Raw genomic sequence first — 25,919 nt, 5'->3', positions numbered from 1 at the left:
CAGAGCATAACACAGCTGGCCCTCACTCTCCCCATCTGTCCAATGGGCACAATCATGGTATGGCCTTGGGGCTGGAGGGGGCTAAAATGTCACTCAAATTTGGAGTTGGTTCTGAGACCCTCCCCTGCAAAGGGACCAGTTTGTTTGAATGGTTTTTGCCTTGGGAGGTGATTTTCTCCATCTCTTCGCACCTTCTGGGACGGTATTTTCCAACCGTATGATACTTTGAAACCTCCTGGCCTCCATACCAACAAGTGTAAAAAACAAGAAATAACAAGCCTTGTTAAAAGGGAAAAAAAGCTTAGCTCCGGACGTCTTGATTTTATAGAGTATAAGCTCCACGCGGGCTGGGGCTGTCATTTTTGTGTGTTATGTTGCGCTGCACAGCACTCCATAAATAGCAATTGACGAAGGCAAGGGGGCATTTTGAAAGTCACGGCAAACCCTGGGTATGAATTGGAGTCCAAACGAGATCGCAAGTGGAAAAGGAACTGTGGACAGCAATTCTCAAGGGAAACAGTTTTGCTGAACTCTACTCTGTTATGTTGAAATGAACAAATTAAGTGGTGTTGGGGTGGGGAAGGGAGTAAAGCTAGGAGAAAGCTGTTAACCTTAACCAATTGGAACTGAGGTTGGTTCTGGTAATTAAGTGCAGAGAACCACAAAATGGCCATCTTGGGCAGGGATGTGCCCTATTTTATTTCGTTGTCTTGGTTTCTTCTGGACTAACTTCTGGTTAGGTGGTTGGCTCAGTGGCAAAGTGGTCTAGTGGATAGAGCACTGGCTTGGGAGTAGCGCTTAGTACAGTGCTCTGCACACAGTAACCACTCAATAAATACAATTGAATGAATGAATGAATGAGTCAGAAGGACCTGGGTTCTAATCCCAGCTCTGCTATTTATCTGCTGGGTGATCTTGGGGAAGTCACTTTACTTTTCTGTGCCTCAGTTACCTCAACCGTAAAATGGAGATTAAGACTGTGAACCCCATGTGGGACAGGGACTGTGTCCAACCTGATTTGCTTGCATCCACCCCAGTGCTTAGTACAGTGCCTGGTGCATAGTAAGCGCTTAACAAATACCACAATTATTCTAAGACTTTCTATTGCAGTTAAATAAATCCAACTAACCATTGCCCACTTGTAGTTGTACTCTCTTGTTTCATTTGGCTGTAAACTGTGTGGGGCAGACGCTTTATCATTTGCTCTTTAATATTTCCCTCTCATGGCCTTGGGACACAAGAACACATTTCTAAATATTCTCTTAAAGTACACTGGTGGCTGTAGGAGGTAACACTGCCTCTCTCCTATACAGTGACACTCCTGATTCCATGGTAGCTGAAATGGTGGAAGTCTAGAAGATAAATCAAGATATTAAATTTCTCCATGAGACCCTGAGGGACCTGGGCGAAATCCATTAAAGTCTGAGAGCCTGGATCCTCTGGGCATAAAATAAAAACACTGATATTTACTCCCTTAATTTCACGGCTAATATACGGGGAAATGAGAAGGGACCTAAGTGCTGTAGTTCTTCATTAGAAAGATATAGTTCATAAATTCAAACCACAACAAAATGTCTTTGTAACAGAGTCCTTTATCACCAAGATATCCTAGTTACCCACGGAATAATTCAATACATTCTTTAAAGCTCTCCATCCAGAAAGACCCCTTGTAATACCACCCCCCTAACCCCAACAAACCGGTCCTTTAAATTTGGTTACAAAGACATTTTATCTTTCTTTATTCTCAATTTTCCTTTCAACTGTTCTATCAAAAACTTTTCACCCTCAGGTCCTGTTGCTTTTAAGCCAAACCAGCAACCACTTTGGGGCCCAACGTCTTGGTCCAAATTAGCTTCTGGCTTTATTTTTACAGCGAAGATATTTTCAGTTTGGAAGCTGAGAGAATGAGAAGAAAGTGGAGCAGGGAAGCTCAGGACACTGTCAGACACAATTCTATGATTAAAATGAAACCAAAATTACAGAAATACTGCTGTGGCGATCTGGCAACATGGCAAAATTGACCACATGTTCTTGGTTTAGCTCCAAATGGCTGCATTAAGCATTCTGTTTAGGAAATTGCTTTGGGGATTAAACACTGCCATCAGGCTACATGATGCTAGAGTATCTGATGGGACTGCTCTTTCGCCGTCAGTAAATTTATGGTGGCCAAATGACCAATATCAAAGGCTTTGGGCCGAAGTAAGTCTGAGAATCTTTCCGCAGGTAACAGGATATGGTATTTGTATCGTGTGTTATATTTCATATACAATCTATAAATAAACACGGTGAGTGACAGAAAGTGCCTTTAGATTCTGAAGCTCTGCTTTGTAAGTGAATCCCGCTGACCGTTGAAAATACAGATACGGCCCATGGAAGTGACCGGGAGCAGATCAGCGTCAGCAGCCTCGTTGCACAGAGAAAATTAGCTGACCGCTCTCTGAATAGTCACCTTCAGATCTTGAGCCTCTATTCCAAAGGATCGGGTTGATGGATATTCAGGAAAATTTTCTTCTTAAATTTGCATGCTGCAAAACAGAAAGTCAGGAGATTAACCTCAGTTCGTAACCACTAGAGGAAATCAGACAAAGAATCGCGGAAGTTCGTTGTGGGCAGGGAACGTATATACCATCTCTGTTGTGTTGTACTCTCTCAAGTACTTGGTATGGTGCTCTGAGCACTGTAAGCATTCAATAAATACCACTGATTGATTAAAGGAGGATTCATTATTAATATGGGCCTAACTGCTCCACCTGAGGGTCAATCCAAACAAATGGCTTAAATGGTTAGAAGTACAATGACTAAAAGAAAAAAAAAAAGCACTCGCTCATCTACATAGCCACTTCTCCTAGCTATAAAATCCACGAGGATCTGGATTGTAAGCTCCTTGAGGGGAGGAATAATAATAATAATGGCATTTGTTAAGCACTTACTACATGCAAAGCGCTGTTCTAAGCGCTGGGGGGATACAATGGGATCAAGGTGTCCCACGTGGGGCTCACAGTTTTAATCCCGATTTTACAGATGAGGTAACTGAGGCTCAGAGAAGTTAAGTGACTTGCCCAAGGTCACACAGCAGACATGTGGCGGAGCCGGGATTCGAACCTATGACTTCTGACTCCAAAGCCCGTGCTCTTTCCACTGAGCCATGCTGCTTCTCTATTGCATCTACTAATTCTATAGAACTCTCCCTAGCACTTAATATCATGCACATAATAGGTGTTCAAAAAATAGTAGTGATTGATTAGTTAAGGAACAAGAAAAGGAGGCAAAAGAAAAAACAGCACCAGGCACTGCGAGCATTAAGTTTGACATCCAACAAGAAGCTTCCCGTTTGGGTGCATAGTGTGAAGGAGGAGAAGGAAAGAGGAAGAGGGAGGGAAGAGAGGTGAAGGGTGGATACTGAATTGGAGTTTTCAGCCACACAATCATTCTAGGTAACTTTCAAGATCAGTGGTGTAAGAGCACGGGCTTTGGAGTCAGAGACCATGGGTTCAAATCCCGACCCCGCCAATTGTCAGCTGTGTGACTTTGGGCAAGTCACCTAACTTCTCTGTGCCTCAGTTCCTTCATCTGTAAAATGGGGATTGATTGTGAGCCCCCCGTGGGACAACCTGATCACCTTGTAACCTCTCCAGCACTTAGAACATTGCTTTGCACATAGTACGCACTTAATAAATGCAATAATAATAATGATATTTGTTAAGCGCTTACTATGTGCCAAGCACCGTATTAAATACTGTGGTGGATACAAACATATCAGCCTGGACAAAGTCCCTTTCCCACACAGGGCTCACAATTTCAATCCCCATTTTACAGAAGTGGTAACTGAGGCTGAGAGAAGTGAAGTGACTTGCCTAACGTCACACAGCAGACAAGTGGCAGAGCCGGGATTAGAACCCGAGACCTTTTGACCCCCAGGACTGTGCTCTATCCACTGCGCCAGGCTGTGTGTTCGGGATTTAGACTAGATGAAAGGACTGAGATTTACTGAAATGAGCCATCAAGAGGGATTGCCTTAAGCCCCTCTCTGGGAAGCTGCAAGGAGAGGGCAGTCAGTCAATCGTATTTATTAAACACTGTACTAATTGAGAGAGTACAATATAACAATAAACAGACACAATCCCTGCCCACAATGATCTTACAGTCTAGAGGAGAGGTCAGACCCCCATTTGCTTGGGCTGCTGAAGGTTCTTTTCTTTTTAGGGGAGTTCTTGAGATTTCTTTAGCCTGACTCCCCCCCGGCCCAACCCTCCTAACATTCTAGGAATCAAAGGACACCCACTCTTTCAGCTACATTGCATTTAATTCTCATATAGATGTCCATCAATTCTGTTATTTTCTACCTCCCAAACAGCACAGTACTCTGCACACAGTAACATTTAATAAATACAGCTGATTGATATTTCTCCTCAGGGCTTCTGTTTCCATTTATTTATTTAATAGTATGTGTTAAGCATTTACTATGTGCCAGGCACTGTACTAAGAGCTAGGGTAGATACATGATAACCAAGTTGGACACAGTCCATATCCCACATGGGGCTCACAGTCTTAATCTCCCTTTTACAGATGAGGTAACTGAGGCACAGAAAAGTGAAGTACCTTGCCCAAGGTCACCCAGCAGGTAAGTGGTGGGGCTGGGATTAGAATCCAGGTCCTTCTGATTCCCAGGTTTGTGCTCTATCCGCTGGGCAACACTGATTCTCTATCTTCAAGTCTCCCGGCTATACTCTTCTGCCGGCTATACTCTTCTGCCGCTTCAGTGTGCTTAAAGCAACACGGTGTCAACACTCAATTTGCTCTTTAAAGTCTCGCAGGGGGCTAATCAGCTTAATAGTAAGTTTCTTTTTTTTAACTGGCTTTCTTCATCTCCATTGATTGAAAAGCTCCTACCCCAAAGATCCTTTACAATTACCATTTCTTATTCCGTTATCTCCTTGGAGTAAGCTGAACCCCTATTTTCATTGTTTTAAAGGGCTTGCAACTCCTCTCTCCTTCTTGGAATCAAATGTCTTTTCACCCTTTCTTAGAGCAATGACATAATGGAGCCCTCGGCCCCATAAAGAGAGACTCCCAAAGTCTCCTGTTGTGGAATGTGTACCAGACAGCATTTGGCAGATTTGAGTGCTTGCTGTCACAAAAACGTTCAGGCCGTGTTTCACCGCTCCTCAAGAAACTCCAGTTGTTGCCCTTCCACCTCCTTATCAAACAGAAACTCCTCATCATGGGCTTTAAAACCCTTAGTCCCCTTGCCCCCTCCTATCTCTGCTCACTTCTCTCCTTCTACAACCCAGCACACATACTTCGCTCTTCTAGTGCCAACCTGCTCACTGTACCTCAACCTCGGCTATTTTACCGCCCACCTCTCACCCACATCCTGCCTCTGGCCTGGAATGCCCTCCCTCCTCATATCACCTTGCCCCCTCCTACCTCACCTCGCTACTCTCTACTCGCTACTAAGAAACAGCGTGGCTCAGTGGAAACAGCACCGGCTTGGGAGTCAGAGGTAGTGGATTCTAATGCCGGCTCTGCCACTTGTCAGCTGTGTGCTTTTGGGCAAGTCATTTAACTTCCCTGTGCCTCAGTTACCTCATCTGTAAAATAGGGATTAAGACTCTGAGCCCCATGTGGGACAACCTGATCACCTTGTACCCCCCCCTCCCCGCCCCAGCGCTTAACAAATACCATTATTATTATTATTATTATTACTACTCTCCTAATACAACCCAGCCCACACACTTTTCTCTGTAATGCTAACCTTCTCACTGTGCTTCCATCTAATCTATCTCACCACCGACCCCTCACTCACGTCCTCCCTCTGGCCTGGAAAGCCCTCCCGTCTCAGATCCACCAGACAATGACTCTCCCCTGCTTCAAAGCCTTACCGAAGGCCCATCTCCTCCAAGAGGCCTTCCCTGACTAAGCCTTCCTTTCCTCTTCTCCCACTCCCTTCTGCATCGCCATGACTTGCTCCCTTTATTCATCCCCGTCCCAGCCCCACAGCACTTATATGCATAACTATAATTTATTTATTTCTATCAATGTCTGTCTCTCCCTGCTCTAGACTGTAAGCTCATTGTGGGCAGGGAGTGTGTCTACTGTTGTATTGTACTCCCCCAAGCACTTAGCACAGTGCTCTGAACACAGTAAGCACTCAATAAATATGACTGACCTACTGACTGACTAGAATCACATCTACCAAATGTATTGTTTAGTATTCCCCCAAGGACTTAGTACAGTGCTCCGTGCACAGTAAGCGCTTAATAATTACCATTGACTGACTGATTGCTCCCTGCACCCAACCAAGAAAAGGCCTGGGTCACTTGTCACAAATTAAAATCATTCCATGCCGGGAGGGCATATTTGACACACGGTGTTTAATGATGACTGAGAATATTAACATATCTAAATCTGAGACTGGGAGATTCCTCCTTCAGTTGACTCATTTTAAAAAATGGAAGCCATAACATCCATTCCCTCCCAAGAATCAGAGGCTAGAAATATCATGGGGACTCAGATGAAAGACAGCATGGCATTCAAAGCAACCAATCGGTGCTATTTATTGAGTGCTTACCGTGTACAGAGCACTGTACTAAGCACTTGGGAGTGGACAGTATAAGAAAATTGGTAGACGTGATACCAGGGTTTACAGTCGAGTTGGGGGAAACAGACGTTAAAGCAAATGAGGCACAGAGGAAGAGGCAGAGTAAGTCTGTCAGTCGTATTTTGAGCACTTACTCTGTGCAGAGCACTGTGCTAAGTGCTTGGGGAAGAGTACAATAGAACAATAAAGAGACACATTGCCCACCCACAATGAGCTTACAGTCTAGAGAGTATAGGGCCATGTATGTCAGAGCTGTGGGGTTAGGGTTGGGGTGAATATCAAGCTCATTGTGGTCACATAATGTGTGTTTATTGTTCTATTAGCTTAGTACAGTGCTCTGCACACAGTACGCACTCAATACGATTGAATGAATGAATCAACTGCTTAAGATGTACAGATCTACATGCACAGGTGATGCAGAAAGGAGGGCAAAGAGGAAATGAGAGGCTGATCCTGGAAGGCTTCTTGGAGGAGATATGAATTTAGGAGGGTTTTTACTTTTAATATTAATCCCTGAACAATCACTGACATTATTTATATGGTCCCAGGAGAAGGAGGAAAGTCTGAATGGGATTTTGAGGGGCCCCCAATGACTTACTTTTTGAGGAATCGAAGCCGGGCTCTCCTCCACAAGCCTGAAAGAAGAAATGGGAAAACTGTATCAGGTTTGAAAGGTAACTCTGTGAGCTAGGGAGTCATTTTAGTCTCTTTGTCTACTCCTCTTGTCTGATATTTTTCTAGCCAGTTGGTCGGAAACCTTTGTTTCTTCAAACACCCATCAAAACAACTGGTTGTGCTTGGTAAATAAATTATGGAATGCAAAATAATCATTAAAACAGTATAATAGAAATACGGACTGGCTAAAGAAGGTGCTTTTAATAATTTCTTCCTAGGAAGAGCTGCATAGCTACCTTCTTCTCCTCGTAATGCCAATGATGATAATAATTATGGTATTTGTTAAGCACTTACTATGTGCCAGGCACTATACTAAGAGCTGGGATAGATACAAGCAAATCGGGTTGGACACAGTCCCTGTCCCACGTGGGGCTCACAGTCTCAATCCCCATTTTACAGATGAGGCAACTGAGGCCCAGAGAAGTGAGGTGACGTGCCCAAGGTCACACAGCAGACAAGGGGAGGAGCCGGGATCTTGTCATGATAAAATGTACTGGTTAACTCCAAAATAATTCAGACTTTTGTTTCTCTAATTGCATTTTGACAATTTTGTGTCTACCCCAGAATTTAGCAGCACAGTGCTTTAGCACAGAGTGACTGCTTCATAAAGTCCATGATTACTATTTTTATGAGAAGCAGCATAGCCTAGTGACAAGAGCACAGGCTTGGGAGTCAAAGGACATGGGTTCTAATTCCGGCTCCGCCACTTGTCTGCTGTGTGACCTAGGGCAAATCACTTAATTTCTCCTCAGTTACCTCACCTGTAAAATGGGGATGAAGACTGTGAGCCCCATGTGGGACAACCTGATGCTTAGAACAGTGCTTGGCACATAGTAAGTGCTTAACAAATACCACCATCATTATTATAAATAATCACTATTATTATTATTAGAGAGGTAGCGTGACCTAGTGGAAAGAGCAGGGGCTTAGGGGTTGGAGGATCTGGTTTCTATCCTGACTGCTGTGGATGAGTCACTTAATTTTCTCTGTACATCAGTTACCTCATCTGTAAAATGGGAATTAAGACTTGTGAACCCTATGTGGCATAGGAACTGTGTCCAATGCGATTACTTTGTATTGACCCTAGCATTCAGTACAGTGCCTGGTACATAGTAAGTGCTTAATACCACAGTCATTATCGTTATTAAGTGCTTAACAAATACCATAATAAATAAATAAATGAGAAATTCCACTTGAGCGAATCCCTGGTCTTCCCCCCCCAACATTTTGTTTTCTGTCTGCCCAGTGACAATCTGCAGCCATCCCTGCCCATCTTGGTGAAGCAGCATGGACTAAACAGATAGAGGCAGAAAGGCCTGGGTTCTAATCCCGGCTCTGCCATTTGTCTGCTGTGTGACCATGGGCAAGTCACTTCACTTCTCTGGGCCTCAGTTACCTCATCTGTAAAATGGGGATTAAGAGTGTGATTCCCCATGTGGGACAGGGACTGTGTCCTTTCCAACCTGATTAACTTGTACATACCCCAGAGCTTAGAATCTTGCGTGGCACATAGCTTACAAATGCCATAGTAATAATAATTATGATTATTATTAAGAACCCTATCCCCCCCACCATGAATCCCTGTAGATTCCCAAGGTGTCCTGCCTTTACCTTAAGAAGCAGTGTGGTCTAGAGGTTAGAGCACGGGGCTGGGAGCCAGAAGGACCTGGGTTCTAATCCCGACCCCGTCACTAGTCTGCTGCGTGACCAGAATTATTATCATTAGGAAAGTCCCTTCCAGTTCTGTGATTCAGTGATTCTACGAGCAGTGACTGCTTCAGTGAGCTGAAAATCGGGCAATTTGTTTGCTCTTTGGTCTCCGAAACACTTACAGTGCAAATGGATGGTCACAATCAGAGAAATGAGCAGGACAGAGAAGCATCCCACCAGGAGGACGAGGGGAAGAGTCATGCAGGAGAGACCTGAGGCACAAAATCGTGATTTGAAGAGAGATGGAATTACGCAGTTAGGTTGACATTCAACAGAGTTGGCTAATACCTTGAATTCACATTATTCTCACCACCTGATAACACATATTAACGTGGCCTAGTGGAAAGAGAAAAGTCCTGGGAGTCAGAGGACCTGGGTTCTAATACCATCTCTTCCATCTACTTGCTGAGGGACCCTGGGAAAGTCATTTAATCAATCAATCAATCAATCATATTGATTGAGCGCTTACTGTGTGCAGAGCACTGTACTAAGCGTTTGGGAAGTACAAGTTGGCAACATATAGAGACAGTCCCTACCCAACAGTGGGCTCACAGTCTAGAAGGGGGAGACAGACAACAAAACAAACTATGTAGACAGGTGTCAAAATCATCAGAACAAATAGAATTAAAGCTATATGCACATCATTAAGAAAATACAATAGTAAATATGTACAAGTAAATAGAGTAATAAATCTGTACAAATATATACAAGTGCTGAGGGGAGGGGAAGGAGGTAGGGCAGGCGGGATGGGGAGGAGGAGAGGAAAAAGGGGGCTCAGTCTGGGAAGGCCTCCTGGAGGAGGTTGCGTTTTTGGCGCTATTTACGTGAGCTAAATCGATTGGTTGGCCTTAAATTCAGATTGTTGGCAACATTAAATTTGGACTCCAACACTTGACAAAGGAGATATTTGGAGGATAATCCATAGACATATATCCTGGTTTTCCATAACGTGATTCAAATAGTGTGGGAGGGAGAAAGAAGGAGAGAGTGGGAAAGTGGGAGAAAAGGAGTGAGCGAGTGAGGGACGGAGCGTTGTGGGAAGGGCAGGTGTCTGCTCCCGCTGGGGTATTGGGGGTGGAGGGGGCAGAAGCCAGGGTTTCCGATCTGGGGCCAGGCCATCCCAAGTCGAAATCAGACAGACTTGGCTTCTCATCATGACTGTGACAGCTGCCTGATGTATGACGGTGGGCAATTCACTCCACTTCTCTGGACCTCAGTTTCCACCTCTGGGATGCCATCATCATCATCATCAATCGTATTTATTGAGCGCTTACTGTGTGCAGAGCACTGTACTAAGCGCTTGGGAAGTACAAATTGGCAACATATAGAGACAGTCCCTACCCAACAGTGGGCTCACAGTCTAAAAGGGGGAGACAAAACCAAACATACTAACAAAATAAAATAAATAGAATAGATATGTACAAGTAAAATAAATAAATAAATAAATAAATAGAGTAATAAATATGTACAAACATATATACAGGTGCTGTGGGGAAGGGAAGGAGGTAAGATGGGGGGGATGGAGAGGGGGACGAGGGGGAGAGGATAAAGGCCCCATGTGGGACAGGGAGTGCATTTGACCCGATAAACCTGAACTTAACCCAGTGCTTGGAAATGGGCTTGATACCTGTTAAGTGTTTCAGAAATCCCAAAAAGAAGTCATTCAGGCCGAAGATTCTCAAATACATAATCTGGGCAGTTGATCTAAAATGCCCCAAATGCGTCATCTGACGCTTCTGCTCGACCCATCTCCCCGCCCTGTCCCAGGAGAGGACAGGAGAACCGGGAAAGGGGTCAATTCTAGACTGTGAGCCCATTGTTGGGTAGCGATGGCTTCTATCTGTTGCCTTACTGTACCCTCCAAGCGCCCAGTACGGTGCTCTGCACACAGCAAGGGCTCAAGAAATACAACTGAATGAGTGAGTGAATTCCTGTTCAGTAAACGGCGCCAATGGGGCTTCCCCCAGCTGGCCAGGTGGGCTACACAAATTGCATTCCCACGGGAGTCACCAACCTATGCAAATGGTGTGTCTACTCCAGTGCTTGGCACATATAGTGAGTGCTTAACAAATATCATCACCATCGTTATTATTACTGCTCATTAAGGGCTCTTATGTGCCTAGGGCTGGTATCCTATAAAAATTCAAATTAATATTTATTTATACTAGGTTCTGTCTCCCCCTCTAGGACTGTAAGCTCTCTGTAGGCAGGGAAAGTGTCTCTTTATTGTTATATTGTCCTCTCCTAAGTGCTTTGTACAGCACTCTGCACACAGTCAGTGCTCAATCAATACAATTGAATGATTGGTTGATTGATTGGTAATATGGTTTTGAAGCTCCAGAAGCTTGCAGTCTAGAAGAGACAACTCTCACACCTACCACTATGATAAAACAGAGTTAAATTTGCACAGCTGTGTCACGGAAACAGTGGAATAGGCAAGAGACAAAAATAATGAATGAATAGTTCATTACTGACCACGAGTGTAAACTTTCTAGAACTGAGATGGGAGTGGGTCTGTATCCATGTGGAGACTTGGTGAAGTAGGGAAGGTCAGAGTTGGGGTGAAGGGAAGTGGTAATAATAATAATGATGGTATTTGTTAAGCACTTACTATGTCCCAAATACTGTTCTGAGCACAGGGGTAGATACAGAGTAATCAGGTTGTCCCACATGGGGCTCACGGTCTTAATCCCCATTTTACAGATGAGGTGACTGAGGCGCAGAGAAGTGAAGTGACTGGCCCAAAGTCACACTGCAGACCTGTGGAGGAGTCGGGATTAGAACCCAGGTCCTTCTGACCCCCAGGCCCGTGCTCTAGCCACGAGAGACGGGTAGAGGAGACTGATTGGACAGCAACAGGGAGGTTAGTCTTGGCACATAATAAGTGCTTGACAAATACCATAATTATTATTATTAGTGTGAAATCAAAGATGACTCTCTGGGGAGGAGGTGGGTGAGATGGTGGTATTGCTCCCGGGGCCTGAGAAATTAGGCAGCGGGAGAGCGGGTGGGCTTCCAGAAAAAGGCAAGGGGCTCTTGCCTTCATCATCTTAAATTTGAGCTGAGGAGGAAACCTCCAAGATGACATATCCCAAAGAATGGGGGATCGACATGGGATGTGGCCTATGACAAGCAGTGTGATCTCAAGGACAGAGCACGGGCCTAAGGATCAGAGGACATGGGTTCTAATCCTGGCTATGCCACTTAGGTGCTGTGTGACCTTGGGCAAAACACTTCACTTCTCTGGGCCTCAGTTGCATCTGTAAAATGGCAATTCAGTACTTTTTCTCCCTTTTACTTGGACTGTGAGCCCCATGTGGGACTAGATGATCTTGTATCTACCCCAGTGCTTAGTTCAGTGTTAGGTATATAGTAAACAATTAATGATTACCACAATTATTATTAGAAGAACGAATGCAGGCGGGGACCTGATTCTTAGAAACTTTTAAGTGTCCAGTACTCTACCAGTCATGACTACAGGAGGGAGAATCAAACAGAGGCCTGCCCATTCCATTCCTAGCTTGGGCAGTGGCTAGCAAGGGGAAAATAATCTGCTACAAGTCAAAACTCCCCTGTGCTGGGCAGCAGCGGTGTGGGAGAGAGTAGAGGGTAGAGACTTGTTTACTTGGTAGACCACTTCCATATTTTCACCAAGAAAACTCTATGGATCCACTACCAGAGCGATTGCAGATGGAAGTGGGGTGTTCTGGGAGAGATCAATCAATTAATCAATCGTATTTATTGAGCATTTACTGTGTGCAGAGCACTGTACTAAGGGAGAGATGTGTCCATGGTGTCACTATGGGTAGGACACGACTGGACAGCTTAAGACAATATCAATGTTTAAACCAGGTTGCATCTTAAAGGGTCTCGAGATCCTTTGATGGATAGCTTAGGGATGTTATAGGGAGAAAAGACTTCCTCTGCACCCAGGAAGGGCTTAATAAATACCGTCTTCCCAAGAGCTTAGTACAGTGCTCTGCACACAGTAAGCGCTCAATAAATACGATTGAGTGAATGAGTGAATTCCTACTGTCATGACTAGGGCAAGAAGTGCCACAAGAAAACATATTCTGGATGTAAGAAATATCATAACGGCTTTATAACTCTAGGAAGGAAAAAAGATATGAAACGAAAAGAACTTAGTGTTCTGAGACTGTTTTTGTATTTCAAAGCCCCCCTGGGGCCTTTTGGAAATGGGTCGTAGTCAACTTTCATATTTGAAGAAGAGGATGGGGTGACAACTAAGATCCACAGATACTTGAAAACTAGTCAGTATGACTGAGAAGCAGCATGAGTCTCTGAGAAGCAGCATGTCATAGTGGAAAGAGCACAGGCTTGGGATCGGAGGTTGTGGGTTCTAATTCTAGTGCATTTACAGTTCTCACTGAGTAAAATCCAAATCTTAGAATGGCTATTTCCATCTACTCCTTCCTTTCATTTCCGTTACAGGTAAAAAAAAAATCCTAAACAATTGCAAGCTCCTTGAGGGCAGAGATCATGTCTTTTTCCTCTTCTGTATTTTTCCAAGGACTTGGTTCAGTTTTCTGCCCACACAAGGTACTGAACAAATACCACTGATTAATTGATTTTCATTCTTCATTGTGGATGTACATATGGCGGAGACTGGAGAACTAGTTTTTTTCCAGATTCAAAGCACTGTAGGATTGCACAGGATAATCAATTAGTGGCATTTACCGAACACTTACTGTGTGCAGAACACTGTGCCAAGAGCTCAGGAAAGTGAAACACAAAAGAATGTAGATATAATTCATCCTGAGGGATCACAACTACATTTTAGCACTATCCAACCTGACAAATGGTCCACTGGTCTACTGGGTGACCTTGGACAAGTCACTTCACTTCTCTGTGCCTCTGTTACCTCATCCATCAAATGGGGATTCAGTGCCTGTTCTCTCTTCTACTTAAAACTGTGAGTCCCATGTGGGACAAGTACTGTGTCCAGCCTTATTATGTTGTATCTACCCCAGTGCTTAGTACAGTGCCTGGAACATAGTAAGTGCTTAATGGGTAGCATTAAGAAAAAAAAACAACAAAAAACCCTCCTGAACTGAGAGTAATGTGCCCAGAAGTATTGCAGAGCATACCTTTTTTTTCAACTTGATCCTTGGGCTTGGGTCTGCAGGTTTTCTTTCGTGTTGTCAGGACTGTGGTGGGCTTTGTGGTGGGAAAGTTCTCAACTAAAACAAGAATTCGGAGATTATTTCTTTGCTTGTGAAAAAAAGTAGCGCTCTTTCCCAGCGCTTAGGACAGTGCTCCACACCCAGGAAGTGCTGAATAAATATCATTCCTACTACCATGACTAGGGCAAGAAGTGCAATAAGGAAACATATTCTGGATGTAGGGGATATCATAACGGCTTTATAACTCTAGGAAGAAAAAGATATGAAACGAAAAGAACTTAATGTACTGAGACTGTTTTTGTATTTCAAACCCTCCGGGGCCTTTTGGAGATGGGACGTAGTCAATTTACTTTTATATTTGAGGAAGAGGATGGGGAGACAACTAAGACACACAGATACTTTAAAACTAGTCAGTATGACTGAGAAGCAGCATGAGCCTCTGAGAAGCAGCATGTCATAGTGGAAAGAGCATGGGCTTGGGATCAGAGGTCATGGGTTCTAATCCCGGCTTCGCCACTGATCATCTGTGTAACTTTGGGCAAGTCACTTGACTTCTCTGTGCCTCAGTTATCTCATCTGTAAAATAGGGATTAAGACTGTGAGCCCCACGTGGGACAACTTGATTACCTTGCACCTACCCCAACACTTAGAACAGTGCTCGGCACATAGTAAGCGCTTAACAAATGCCATCATTATTATTATTATTATTATTTTTATCTGTCGTGTGACCTTGGTCAAGTCATTTAACTTTAGTGGGCCTCAGTTCCCTCAGCTGTAAAATGGGGATTAAGGCTCTGAGCCCCACATGGGACACAGACCGTGTAAACCTGATTAGCTGGTATCAATCCCCGTGCTTAGTTCCTGGCACGTAAGAAGTGCTTAACAAATGCTGTTATAAAAAAGTATGAAGGAACCATAATCACGATAGACAAATGGAATTCTCATTCTTGATCATGTAGAGTATAAATTCCTAGAGAACAGGAACCAAATGACTGACTTCCATTGTCAGTGCTTAATAAATGTTCTTGGATGCCGATGATGAATCTTCTCAATGAGCCTGCTACTACTGTTTACAGCAGAATTTCAGACAAATCTCATCATCTTTCTGGGGCTTTGTTTCTCCATCAGTAAAATGAGAATTTGTATTCCAGAGTCCGTAAATAATCAGGTTCTGAAATAACTTTTACGACTAGTAATGGAAGACTGTGGGACAGGGACTGTGTCCAACCTGATTACCTTGTATCTACCCCTGAGATTAGAACAGTGCTTGACAAATAATAATAATAATGGCATTTATTAAGTGCTTACTACATGCAAAGCACTGTTCTAAGCACTGGTGAGGTTACAAGGTGATCAGGTTGTCCCACGGGGGGGCTCCCAGTCTGAATCCCCATTTTACAGATGAGGGAACTGAGGCACAGAGAAGTTAAGTGACTTGCCCAAAGTCACACACCTGACAGTTGGTGGATCTGGGATTTGAACCCATGACCTCTAACTCCAAAGCCCGGGCTCTTTATGCTGAGCCATGGTGCTTCTCCAAATATTGTAAGCACTTAAATGTAATAATAATAATTAGTACTTTCTTGGGGCTTGATAATTGGGGCCCAGTGAGGGTAAGCTTGTTCTGGGCACTAAGAGTACTCAGAATGCAGTAAGTGTTCAATAAATACCATTGATTGATTGATTGAGATATAGTTCTCCTGTAACATAGGGGTTATGTTCTTGATGAACTCCATGTGAAGGAAAACTGAAGGAAAACTCATGCAATAGTTTGGCAGCCTATATTTCTACCAACTCTATTATATTGTACCCTCCCAAGTGCTTAATACAGGGCTCTGCATACAAAAAGGGCTCAATAAATACCACTGATTGGTATCTGCTCTTTGCTACTCTTCTTTACCTTCAGTTTTTAAGACTGTAAATGCTCAGGAAAAAGAAGCTGAGGCCGAAAATGGTATTTAGTGGTATCAGTGGTATTTACTGAGCAGTTATTGTGTGCACAGCACTGGACTAAGCTCTTGGGAGAGGACAATATAATGGAGATGGTAAATACATATAACGAAAAGTAGTACGCCGTAGAGGATAGCGCCTGGGGCCTGGGGGTCAGAAGGATCTGGATTCTAATCCCAGCTCTGCCGCTTGCCTGCTGTGTGGTCTTTGGGAAAGTCAATTCACTTCTCTATGCCTCAGTTATCTCATCTGTAAAATGGGGATTAAGACCGTGAGCACCATGTGGGACATGGACGATGGCCAACCTGATTGTCTTGAATCTACTCCAGCGTTTTGCGTGGTGCCTGGCACTTAGTAAGCGCTTAACAGATACCTTTAAAAAAAAATACCGAGTTTACAGTCTAGGAGGATTAAAGCTTTCTCCTCTCCCAAAGGAATTTTACCCAATATATTTTCTTCCTAACCTCTTAGAATTTTCTGGGTATACTTAGAAGACAGTAGTTGCCCATCAACTCCCTTACCTAGCTCTATTTATATTTCTAGAAGCAAACAGCTCTTATTAAGCAAACAGGTGGGGAGCAGCATGGCGTAGTGGCTAGAGCATGGGCCCGGGAGCCAAAAAGTCATGGGTTCTAATCCCTGCTCCACCACTTGTCTGCTGTGTGACCTTGGGCAAGTCACCTCACTCCTCTGTGCCTCTTCCGCCTCATCTATAAAACGGAGATTAAGACTGCGAGCTCCACGTGGGACAGGGACTGTGTCCAACTCGATTTGCTTGTATTCATCCCAGCGCTTAGTACATTGCCTGGCACATAGTAAGCGCTTTATCAAATACCATTTAAAAAAATGATTTTGCAGGCGAGGCGGATTAACTTTTTCTCCTCTCCCAGAGCAATTTCACACCATGTATTTTCTTCTTAACCTCTTATAATTCACTGGGTATACTTCCAGTAGTAGTTTCCCATCAATTGATGAGTAGTTTCCCATCAATTTCCCTACCTAGCTCTATCTGCATTTCTAGAAGCAAAGAGTTCTTAATAATAATAATAATAATAATAATGATAATTGTATTTGTTAAGCGCTTACTCTGTGCCAGTTGCGGCCGAAGCCCGGAATGGAACCAGATCTGGGCAGGAAACGTATATCATTTCCTCCATCCCCTTCAGGAACAGCCATGCCCCTTTGGGGCCTTCAAAACCAGGCGGAGAGAGCTCTTACCCACTTTCAGGTCGATTCCGGGTCCGAAGATGAACGCGGGAGACTGGATGACACAGCAGAAATAGATGCCGCTATCCGAAATAGTCGCATTTTTGAGCTCCAGAACGTAAGCGTTCCTATCCTGCTTCTTGGACACGGTGGCCCTGGCCTGGAAAGAGTCATTGCCGTAGACCGATCCCATCCCAGAATAAGAAGCCAGAAACTCGTTGCTGTTGATCTCTCGGGGAAGCAGGGTTTGACGGAACCAGTAGACCGTACTGGTCTCCGGGGAGTGGTTCACCTCACAAGTGATTGTCACGTTCGAATGCTTTCGGACCAAGCGGGGATTTGCACTCATTAATAGAAGTGGAGTGCGGGGTGCACCTTGGGGAAGAAGAACGGACGGAGATAATATCAATCACTTCCCTGGGGCGTTGGAAAGTCTGATAGAGACGAAAGCATGGCATAAACCCAATGAATTGTCACTGTTGTATAACTTGTGCACACAAGAAGCAGCGTGGCTTAGTGGCAAGAACCCGGGCTTGGGAATCAGAGGATGTGGACTCTAATCCCAGCTCTGCCACTTGTCTGCTGTGTGACACTGGGGAAGTCACTTCTCTGTGCCTCAGTTTCCTCATCTATAAAATGAGAATTAACACTTTGAACACTTTGAACCACTTTAAACACTTTGGACACAGTCCCTGTGCCCAACCTACTTATTTTGTATCTACCCCAGAGCTTAGAACAGTGCTTGGCACATAGTAAGCACTTACCAAATACCATAATTACCCAGACTGATCCCCCTCCTTCCTCTCCCTCTCCATCCCCCCACCGCCTTACCTCCTTCCCTTCCCCACAGCACCTGTATATATGTATATATGTTTGTACGTATTTATTACTCTATTTATTTTACTTGTACATATTTATTCTATGTATTTTTATTTATTTTGTACATATTTATTCTATTTATTTTATTCTGTTAATATGTTTTGTTTTGTACTCTGTCTCCCCCTTCTAGATTGTGAGCCCACTGTTGGGTAGGGACTATCTCTATATGTTGCCAACTTGTACTTCCCAAGTGCTTAGTACAATGCTCTGAACACAGTAAGCGCTCAATAAATACGATTGAATGAATGAATAATTGTTTTTATTATTATTCCAGATATCCTCATCCTTATTAGAGCCTTTGGTAAAGAAGCACTTCACCAATCAATCAATGGTAGTTACTGAACGCTTACGTACGTTCATTCATGTCAGCAGTGTGACTTTGGGCAAGTCACTTAACTTCTCTGTGCCTCAGTTACCTCATCTGGAAAATGGGGATGAAGACTGTGAGCCCCCCGTGGGACAACCTGATCACCTTGTAACCTCTCCAGCGCTTAGGACAGTGCTTTGCACATAGTAAGAGCTTAATAAATGCCATCATCATTATTATTATTCAATCGTGTTTATTGCACGCTTATTGCGTGCAGAGCATTTGGAAGAGCCCAATACGACAAAAAACAGACACATTCCCTGCCCACCACGAGCTTACAGTCTGGAGGTGGGGAGACAGACATTGATACAAACAAATAAATTACAGACATGTACGTAAGTGCTTTTGGGTTGGGAGAGGGAAGTTTTATACTATGTGCAGAACCCTGGACTGTGTACTTGGGAGAGTACAAGAGAATAATAGACACATGCTTTGAATGTTGTAAGCATTTAACAAGTGCCACAGTTTTTATTAGGTCTTCAGCTTTCTCCTGAAGTAGCAGCAAAGAAGGTAAAGGACATTTTTCTTGAGAAGGCAGACAAGAAGAGCATGGATACTACTCCAGGCAGACCTGGTACTCAGCATATTCATTCATTCATTCACTCAATCGTATTTATTGAGCGCTGACTGTGTGCAGAGCACTGTACTAAGTGCTTGGGAAGTCCAAGTTGGCAACATGTCCCTACCCAACAACGGGCTCACAGTCTAGAAGGGGGAGATAGACAACAAAACAAAACATGTGGACGGGTGTCACGTCGTCAGAACAAATAGAATTAAAGCTAAATGCGCGTCATTAACAAAATAGAATGGTAAATATGTACAAGTAAAATAAATAGAGTAATAAATCCATACTTTATTATTATTATTATTATGAAGGGGAAGGAGGAGAGGAAAAAGGGGGCTCAGTCTGGGTCAGTCGACTAGCAACCAGAAAATTGGCTGCTAACGGCTGGATAAAGTTGTAACTTGCCCAACTAACCTGGAGGCAGGCTGCAGCCCCCTTTTAAATGGTATTTGATAAGCGCTTTCTGTCTGCCAGACACTGTACTAAGCGCTGGGGCAGATTCAGGCAAATCGGGTTGGACACAGTCCCTATCCCACATTCATTCAATCGTATTTACTGAGCGCTTACTGTGTGCAGAGCACTGTACTAAGCGCTGGGAAGTAGAAGTTGGCGACATATAAAGACGGTCCCTACACAACAAGGGGCTCACTCATTCTTGCTGACCCACAGGGAAAGGGTGAAGAAAGTCACTATCAGCAGAGCAGGACTTGAGGAGAGGGAAGAGACGAGGCGGGAGAAAAAGTGTGGCCTCCTGGAATCAAATACCTGCTCTGCCACATATCTGCTGGGTGACCTTATGCAAATCACTTCATTTCTCTGGGCCTCAGTTACCTCATCTGAAAAATGGGGATTAAGATCATGAGCCCCAGGTGAGCCAGGGACTGTGACTGACCTAACTGACTTGTACCTACTCCAGTGCTTAGAACAGTGTTTGGCACATAGTAAGTGCTTAACAAACAACCCTGATTACCTTGTATCTAGCCCAGTATTCAGTACAGCGCCTGGCACGGTCTTAATCCCCATTTTACAGATGAGGTCACTGATGCACGGTGTCCTCAAATCCGAAAGTGACTCTCCCTCGCTTCAAAGCCTTATTGAAGGCACATCTCCTCCAGGAGGTCTTCCCTGACTAAGACCCACCTTTTTTTATGGCATTTATTAAGCACTTACTATGTGCAATGCACTGTTCTAAGCGCTGGGGAGGTTACAAGGTGATCAGGTTGTCCCACGGGGGGCTCACAGTCTTCACCCCCATTTTACAGATGAGGGAACTGAGGCCCAGAGAAGTGAAGTGACTTGCCCAAAGTCACACAGCTGACAAGTGGAGGAGCCGGGATTTGAACCCATGACCTCTGACTCTGACCTTTTCTCTCTCACTAAGCTCACTGCGGGCAGGGAATGTGTCAGTTGGAAGCAGAAGGGAGGGAAAAAAGGGCCTGTGATAAGTGCCCGCTGTCTAAACTGAAGAGGAGACAGGGACTGTTTCAACCACCTCTATCCATGCTTGGTACAGTGTGTTGCACACAGTAAGCGCTTAATAAATGCCATTGATCGACTGATTAATTCATTCATTAGAGAAGCAGCATGGCTCAGTGGAAAGAGCATGGGCTTTGGAGTCAGAGGTCATGGGTTCAAATCCCGGCTCCACCACTTGTCAGCTGTGTGACTTTGGGCAAGCCACATCACTTCTCTGGGCCTCGGTTCCCTCAACTGTAAAATGGGGTTTAAGACTGTGAGCCCCCCGTGGGACAACCTGATCACCTTGTAACCTCCCCAGTGCTTAGAACAGTGCTTTGCACATAGTGCTTCATAAATAAATGCCATTATTATTATTATTATTATTATTATTATTATTATTCATCCAATCCTATTTACTGAGAGCTTACTGTGTGCAGAGCACTGTACTAAGCACTTGGGAGAGTACAATACAACAACAAACTGACACATTCCCTGCCCACGTTGAGTTTACAATCTAGATGGGGAGAGACAGGCATGAATATAAAAAAAAATTATATGCTTGGTACAGTGTGTTGCACACAGTAAACTCTTAATAAATGCCATTGATTGAATGGTTAATTCATTCATCCAATTATATTTATTATTCATTCAATCGTATTTATTGAGCACTTACTGTGTGCAGAGCACTGTACTAAGCACTTGGGAATTAGAAGTTGGGAACATATAGAGATGGTCCCTACACAACAGTGGGCTCACAGTCTAGAAGGGGGAGACAGACAACAAAACAAAACATATTAACAAAATAAAATAAATAGAATAAATATGTACAAGTAAAATAAATAGAGTAATAAATCCGTACAAACATATATACATATATACAGGTGCTGTGGGGAGGGGGAGGAGGTAAGGTGGGGGGATGGGGAGGGGGAGGAGGGGGAGAGGAAGGAGGGGAAGCACTTACTGTGTGCAGAGCACTATACTAAGCGCTTGGTAGAGTACATACAACAACAAACTGACACATTCCCTGCCCACAATGAGTTTACAATCCAGATGGGGGAAAGACAGACATGAAAATGAAAAAAAAATTATAGATATGTACTTAAGTGCCGTGAGGCTAGGAGTGGGGATGAACAGAGGGAGCAAGTCAGGACGATGCAGAAGGGACTGAGAAGGGAATGTCTACTCATTCATTCATTCAATCGTATTTATTGAGCGCTTACTGTGTGCAGAGCATCATGGCCTAGTAGATAGAGCCTGGCCCTGGAAGTCAGAAGGACCTGGGTTCAAATTCAGGCTCCGCCACTTGCCTACTGTGTGACCCTGGGCAAGTCACTTCACTTCTCTGTGCCTCAGTTCTCTCATCTGCAAAACAGGCATTAAGTTTGTGAGCCCCATGTGGGTCAGGGACTGTGTCCAACCTGATTTCCTTATATCCACTGCAGCGCTTACTTACTACAGTGCCTGGCACATGGTAAGTGCTTAACAAATACGGCAATTATTATTATTAATCAATCAATCATTGGAGTTTATTGAGCACTTTGTGCAGAGCACTGTACTAAGTGCTCAGGAGAGAACAGTACAATGGAATTAGCAGTCACTACCCTGCCCATAACGAACTTATCTATCTCTAATTTATTTTATTGCCTCTGTCCCCCACAACATTGTAAGCTTGTTGGGGGCAGGAATCATGTTTACCAACTCTATTTTATTCTCACAGGTGCTTAATACAATTATCTGCACCCAATAAACGCTCAATCAGTACAGTCAATTGATCGATTTTCTCCTCTTGGTCTGAGTTTCCAAGCTGTTGACTTCCAGGGAGGTGGCGGGAGGCTCATCATTTCTTAAAACCTTCTCGATTTTAACTTTTTTCCCACACCATCATTATTTAAGTTTGGTTCACATCACAGTCTGGAATAATAATACTAACTGTGGTACTTGTTAAGCACTTACTAAGTGCCAAGCACCGTTCTAAGCACTGTTTGGGTAGAGACAAGGTAATCATGGTTAGGCACAGTCCCTGTCTCATATTGGGCTCGCACTCCCCATTTTTTACAGATGAGGTAACTGAGGTAGAGAAATGACTTGCCCAAAGACACACAGCAGACATGCGGTGGAGCTGGAATTAGAACCCAGGTCCTTCTGACTCCTGGAAGTTCGGGCTTCCAGCTCACGGGGATATCAATAATGAATCCGGGCTCGATAATCTATTTTAACTCACCACTTTGTGGCCCACCTCCCCAAACGATTAATATGAATTTTATAGAAAATCCTATGGAATTTATAGAAAAGCACTATCCTCAGTGCTTTGGAGAGTTCAATATGATAGAGTAAGTAGACACGTTCCCTGCCTTTTAGTGACTACTTCTGACACGGAGTTCTATAAAATCCACGTTAACTGTTTTGAGAAGCCCAAAGTTTCAGGCTCCAATGCAGGGTAGGTTTAAACAGTGATGGCACAGAAAAATGTCCCAGGTCACGAGCAAGACATTATTATCTTCATTCTACAAATGGCGAATCAGACCCAGAGAGGATAAGTGAGTGGAATGTCCCAGCTGGCTTAACATTCACCACGATATTTATTTTTATGGTTCTAGTTAAGCATTTATTATGTGCCAGGCATGGTACTCAGTGCTGGGAGAGATACAAGCTAATAAGTTGGGATACGTTCCTTGCACATGGGGGTCACAGTCCTAATCCCCATTTTACAGATGAGGAAACTGAGGTACAGAACAATTAAATGACTTGTCCCAGGTCGCGCTGGCAGAGTCGGGATTAGAATCCAGATCCTCTGAGTCTTAGGCCTGGGTTCTTTCCACTAGGCCATGCAGCTTACCATGAGACTGGAAGCCCTATGTGCGACAGGGACTGAGTCCAGCCTGAATAACTTGTATCTACCCCAGAGCTTAGTACAGTGTCTGGCACGTAATAAGCACTTCAATACCGCTATTATTATTATTATCATCTTCTGAGTCTAAAAAAAACACATATTCAGAAGGGCGCCATCTTCTCTGAAACAACAATATATTTCTCTCTGTAATCATTGTCCAGACATCACAGGGAAGATGTCTGCTAATTGTCTTGTACTGATCTCTCCCAAGTGCTTAGTACAGTGCTTTGCACGTAGTAAGCGCTCAATAAATACCATTGATTGATTGCCATTCATTTGTGGGCTTCACATATCAGTGTCCAGAAACCTAAAATATTTTGAATGTGACCAATAACCCCAGCAGGAGTGAAACCTAAAAATCTGGACTAAAATTCATGGCGGCACCTGACAACAAGCAATGAATTGAGGGCTAGCTCTGTAAAGAGCACTGTAGTAGACGTTCATTCAATCATATTTATTGAGCGTTTACTTTGTGCAAAGCATTGTACTAAGCGCTTAAACACTTGGGAGAGTACAGTAGAGTTGAAAGACTTGATCACTCAGGGAGTTTACAACATCCCGGAGACTAATAGACTTGGATACCAATGAGTGTCTCTTCCAGATCACTAAGGATGAGTTTCTGCCCTGGTTTTATTTCACATTTAAATGTTCAAAACCAACAAATAAAATAAGAGCAGACCTCGAGCAGGATTAAATAACCGGGACAGGATGAAATGGGACATGAGAGTTTGGGAGAGATTCCAGAGGCCATTCATTCATTCAGCCATATTTATTAAGCACTTACTATGTGCAAAACGCTGTACTAAGCGCTTGGGAGAGTACAATATAGCAACAAACGGACACCTTCCCTGCCCACAGTGAGCTCATTCTGTGAGCGCTTCCTCAAGGCCACTCAGTGACTCTAGTCTGAGGTCCCCTGCAGTGCTGGGAATGAAATTCACATTCAAGTACCCCATCAAACAATCAATCAGGGATACTTATTGGGCATTTACTGTGAGCAGAGCACTGTACTAAGCACTTGGGAGAGTAGGTAGACGTGTTCCTTGCCCACAAAGAGTTTACGGGCTGGAGAAGGCATGCAGAACTCTGGCTTTCCACTTGCCCCGCATTCGAGACCAAGTCCGGACCTGCAAATTTGCAATAACCATATTGTCTGATCTTCCTCATTCCGATGTGTCATTTCTTTCTGATTGTTGTGAGCCCTTGTTGGGTAGGGACCGTCTCTATATGTTGCCAACTTGTACTTCTCAAACGCTTAGTACAGTGCTCTGCACACAGTATGCGCTCAATAAATACGATTGAATGAATGTTATTGGGACAAATAACTTCTCAGCGGCCTCGAGGAGGTCTTTATTTGTGGGCTTCTATTTTTTACCCAACCGCAACTTAAACATCCCCCTTGGTGGGTTTTCAGACTCTGAAGTTCAAGAAATCTGAATACACATGCTGGAGATTTTGTCTGTTCCTTATCTAAACCTGACTTTGATCTGAATTTCTCAAAATGTGGCTGGGGGGGCATGAGGGTGTAGCTCGTTACACTCTGAATTAGTTTGTAGCAGAAATGTTCTGGCTTGGCTCTCAGTTTTTCACGTCACGTTCTTCCTGAAGTGACCCAGTTAGCCAAACATCAGAAATGGTGTTTTGTATAGTTTCTGGATACCTCACCCTACCACATATGCACACAGACAGATTTTGGGTGCTAAAGCAACGTGAGGCCCAAGTATTCGTTAAACAAGCGCCACAGTTATCCTACGTGTTTTGTGTTAGGGCCGGCTCGGAGAAATCTCTTGACCTAAAACCCAGAGTTGTGAAATGCAGAGAGACTCGAAGACATTGCAATGCAAACTTTTTCTGACTTTCTAGATGTGTAAGCTCATTTTGGGTCAGGAAACGTGCCCACCAACTCTGTTGATTTGTACTCTCCCAAACATTTATTACGGTGCTCTGCCTAAGTAAGCGTTCGATAAATACCGTTGACTGATTGATTGATTTAGCGCTCTACAGGTCAGGATAAGGAAACATTTCACGACTCTCTTGTGTCTTAGCCTTTCCTTCCCTGCCCGCAGAGCTGGCATCTTCCTGGGCGGCTGGGCATCCCATCTGCTCCTTGGCCAAGGTGTAGGCCGCAGCCTCCCTTTCTGCCTGTCCCCCGGGCCTTGGGCCCCTGGATGCCCCCATCCCTCGATGCCCCCCGGCCTGCTGGCTTCGCTCTTACCCGGGACCTGCACCGAGAGGAAGAGGCCCAGCCAGGGCCACAGCCACAGACACCGCTGCATCCTGCCTGCTTGCCGCCGCCACCAGCCAGAGGACCGGACCGAGGACCAGCCCGAGGACTGGGAGGACCAGCTGGAGGAGGTGATGTGGGAGGAGCAGGGGGAAGAGGATCGGGAAGAGGAGGAGCAGGTGGAGGATTGGGGAAGGAGCAGGTGGAGGAGGAGGAGGAGGATCAAGGGAAGGAGCAGGAGAAGGAGGAG

General features: G+C 44.3%; 1 protein-coding gene across 1 annotated transcript; it reads right to left on the bottom strand.

The window, feature by feature from the left end:
* Positions 1 to 1,681: 1,681 nt before the first annotated feature.
* Positions 1,682 to 25,809, bottom strand: LOC119933592 (T-cell surface glycoprotein CD8 beta chain-like). The gene is made up of 6 exons (XM_038753140.1): positions 25,661 to 25,809; positions 17,299 to 17,661; positions 14,095 to 14,187; positions 9,109 to 9,198; positions 7,200 to 7,236; positions 1,682 to 2,525 (listed from the first exon to the last, which is right to left on the bottom strand). Exons 1-6 carry the CDS (start codon positions 25,719 to 25,721, stop codon positions 2,513 to 2,515), a joined length of 657 nt encoding a protein of 218 aa, XP_038609068.1. The 5' UTR covers positions 25,722 to 25,809; the 3' UTR covers positions 1,682 to 2,512.
* Positions 25,810 to 25,919: the final 110 nt, after the last annotated feature.

This window comes from Tachyglossus aculeatus, chromosome 10, assembly GCF_015852505.1.
Source record: "Tachyglossus aculeatus isolate mTacAcu1 chromosome 10, mTacAcu1.pri, whole genome shotgun sequence".
Classification (NCBI taxonomy): Eukaryota; Metazoa; Chordata; class Mammalia; order Monotremata; family Tachyglossidae; genus Tachyglossus; species Tachyglossus aculeatus.
Note: the sequence above shows the minus strand (reverse complement) of the source record. Positions and strands in the feature narration are given on the sequence as shown.

What these genes read in the sequence shown, in the direction of transcription:
- LOC119933592 (XM_038753140.1), bottom strand. Translation starts at nt 25,721, where the DNA reads ATGCAGCGGTGTCTGTGGCTGTGGCCCTGGCTGGGCCTCTTCCTCTCG. An exon ending in CCTCTCGGTGCAGGTCCCGG is followed by an intron (nt 17,662 to 25,660) that starts GTAAGAGCGAAG and finishes TTCTTCCCCAAG; the next exon opens with GTGCACCCCGCACTCCACTT. An exon ending in GGATCAAGTTGAAAAAAAAG is followed by an intron (nt 9,199 to 14,094) that starts GTATGCTCTGCA and finishes TTTGTGCCTCAG; the next exon opens with GTCTCTCCTGCATGACTCTT.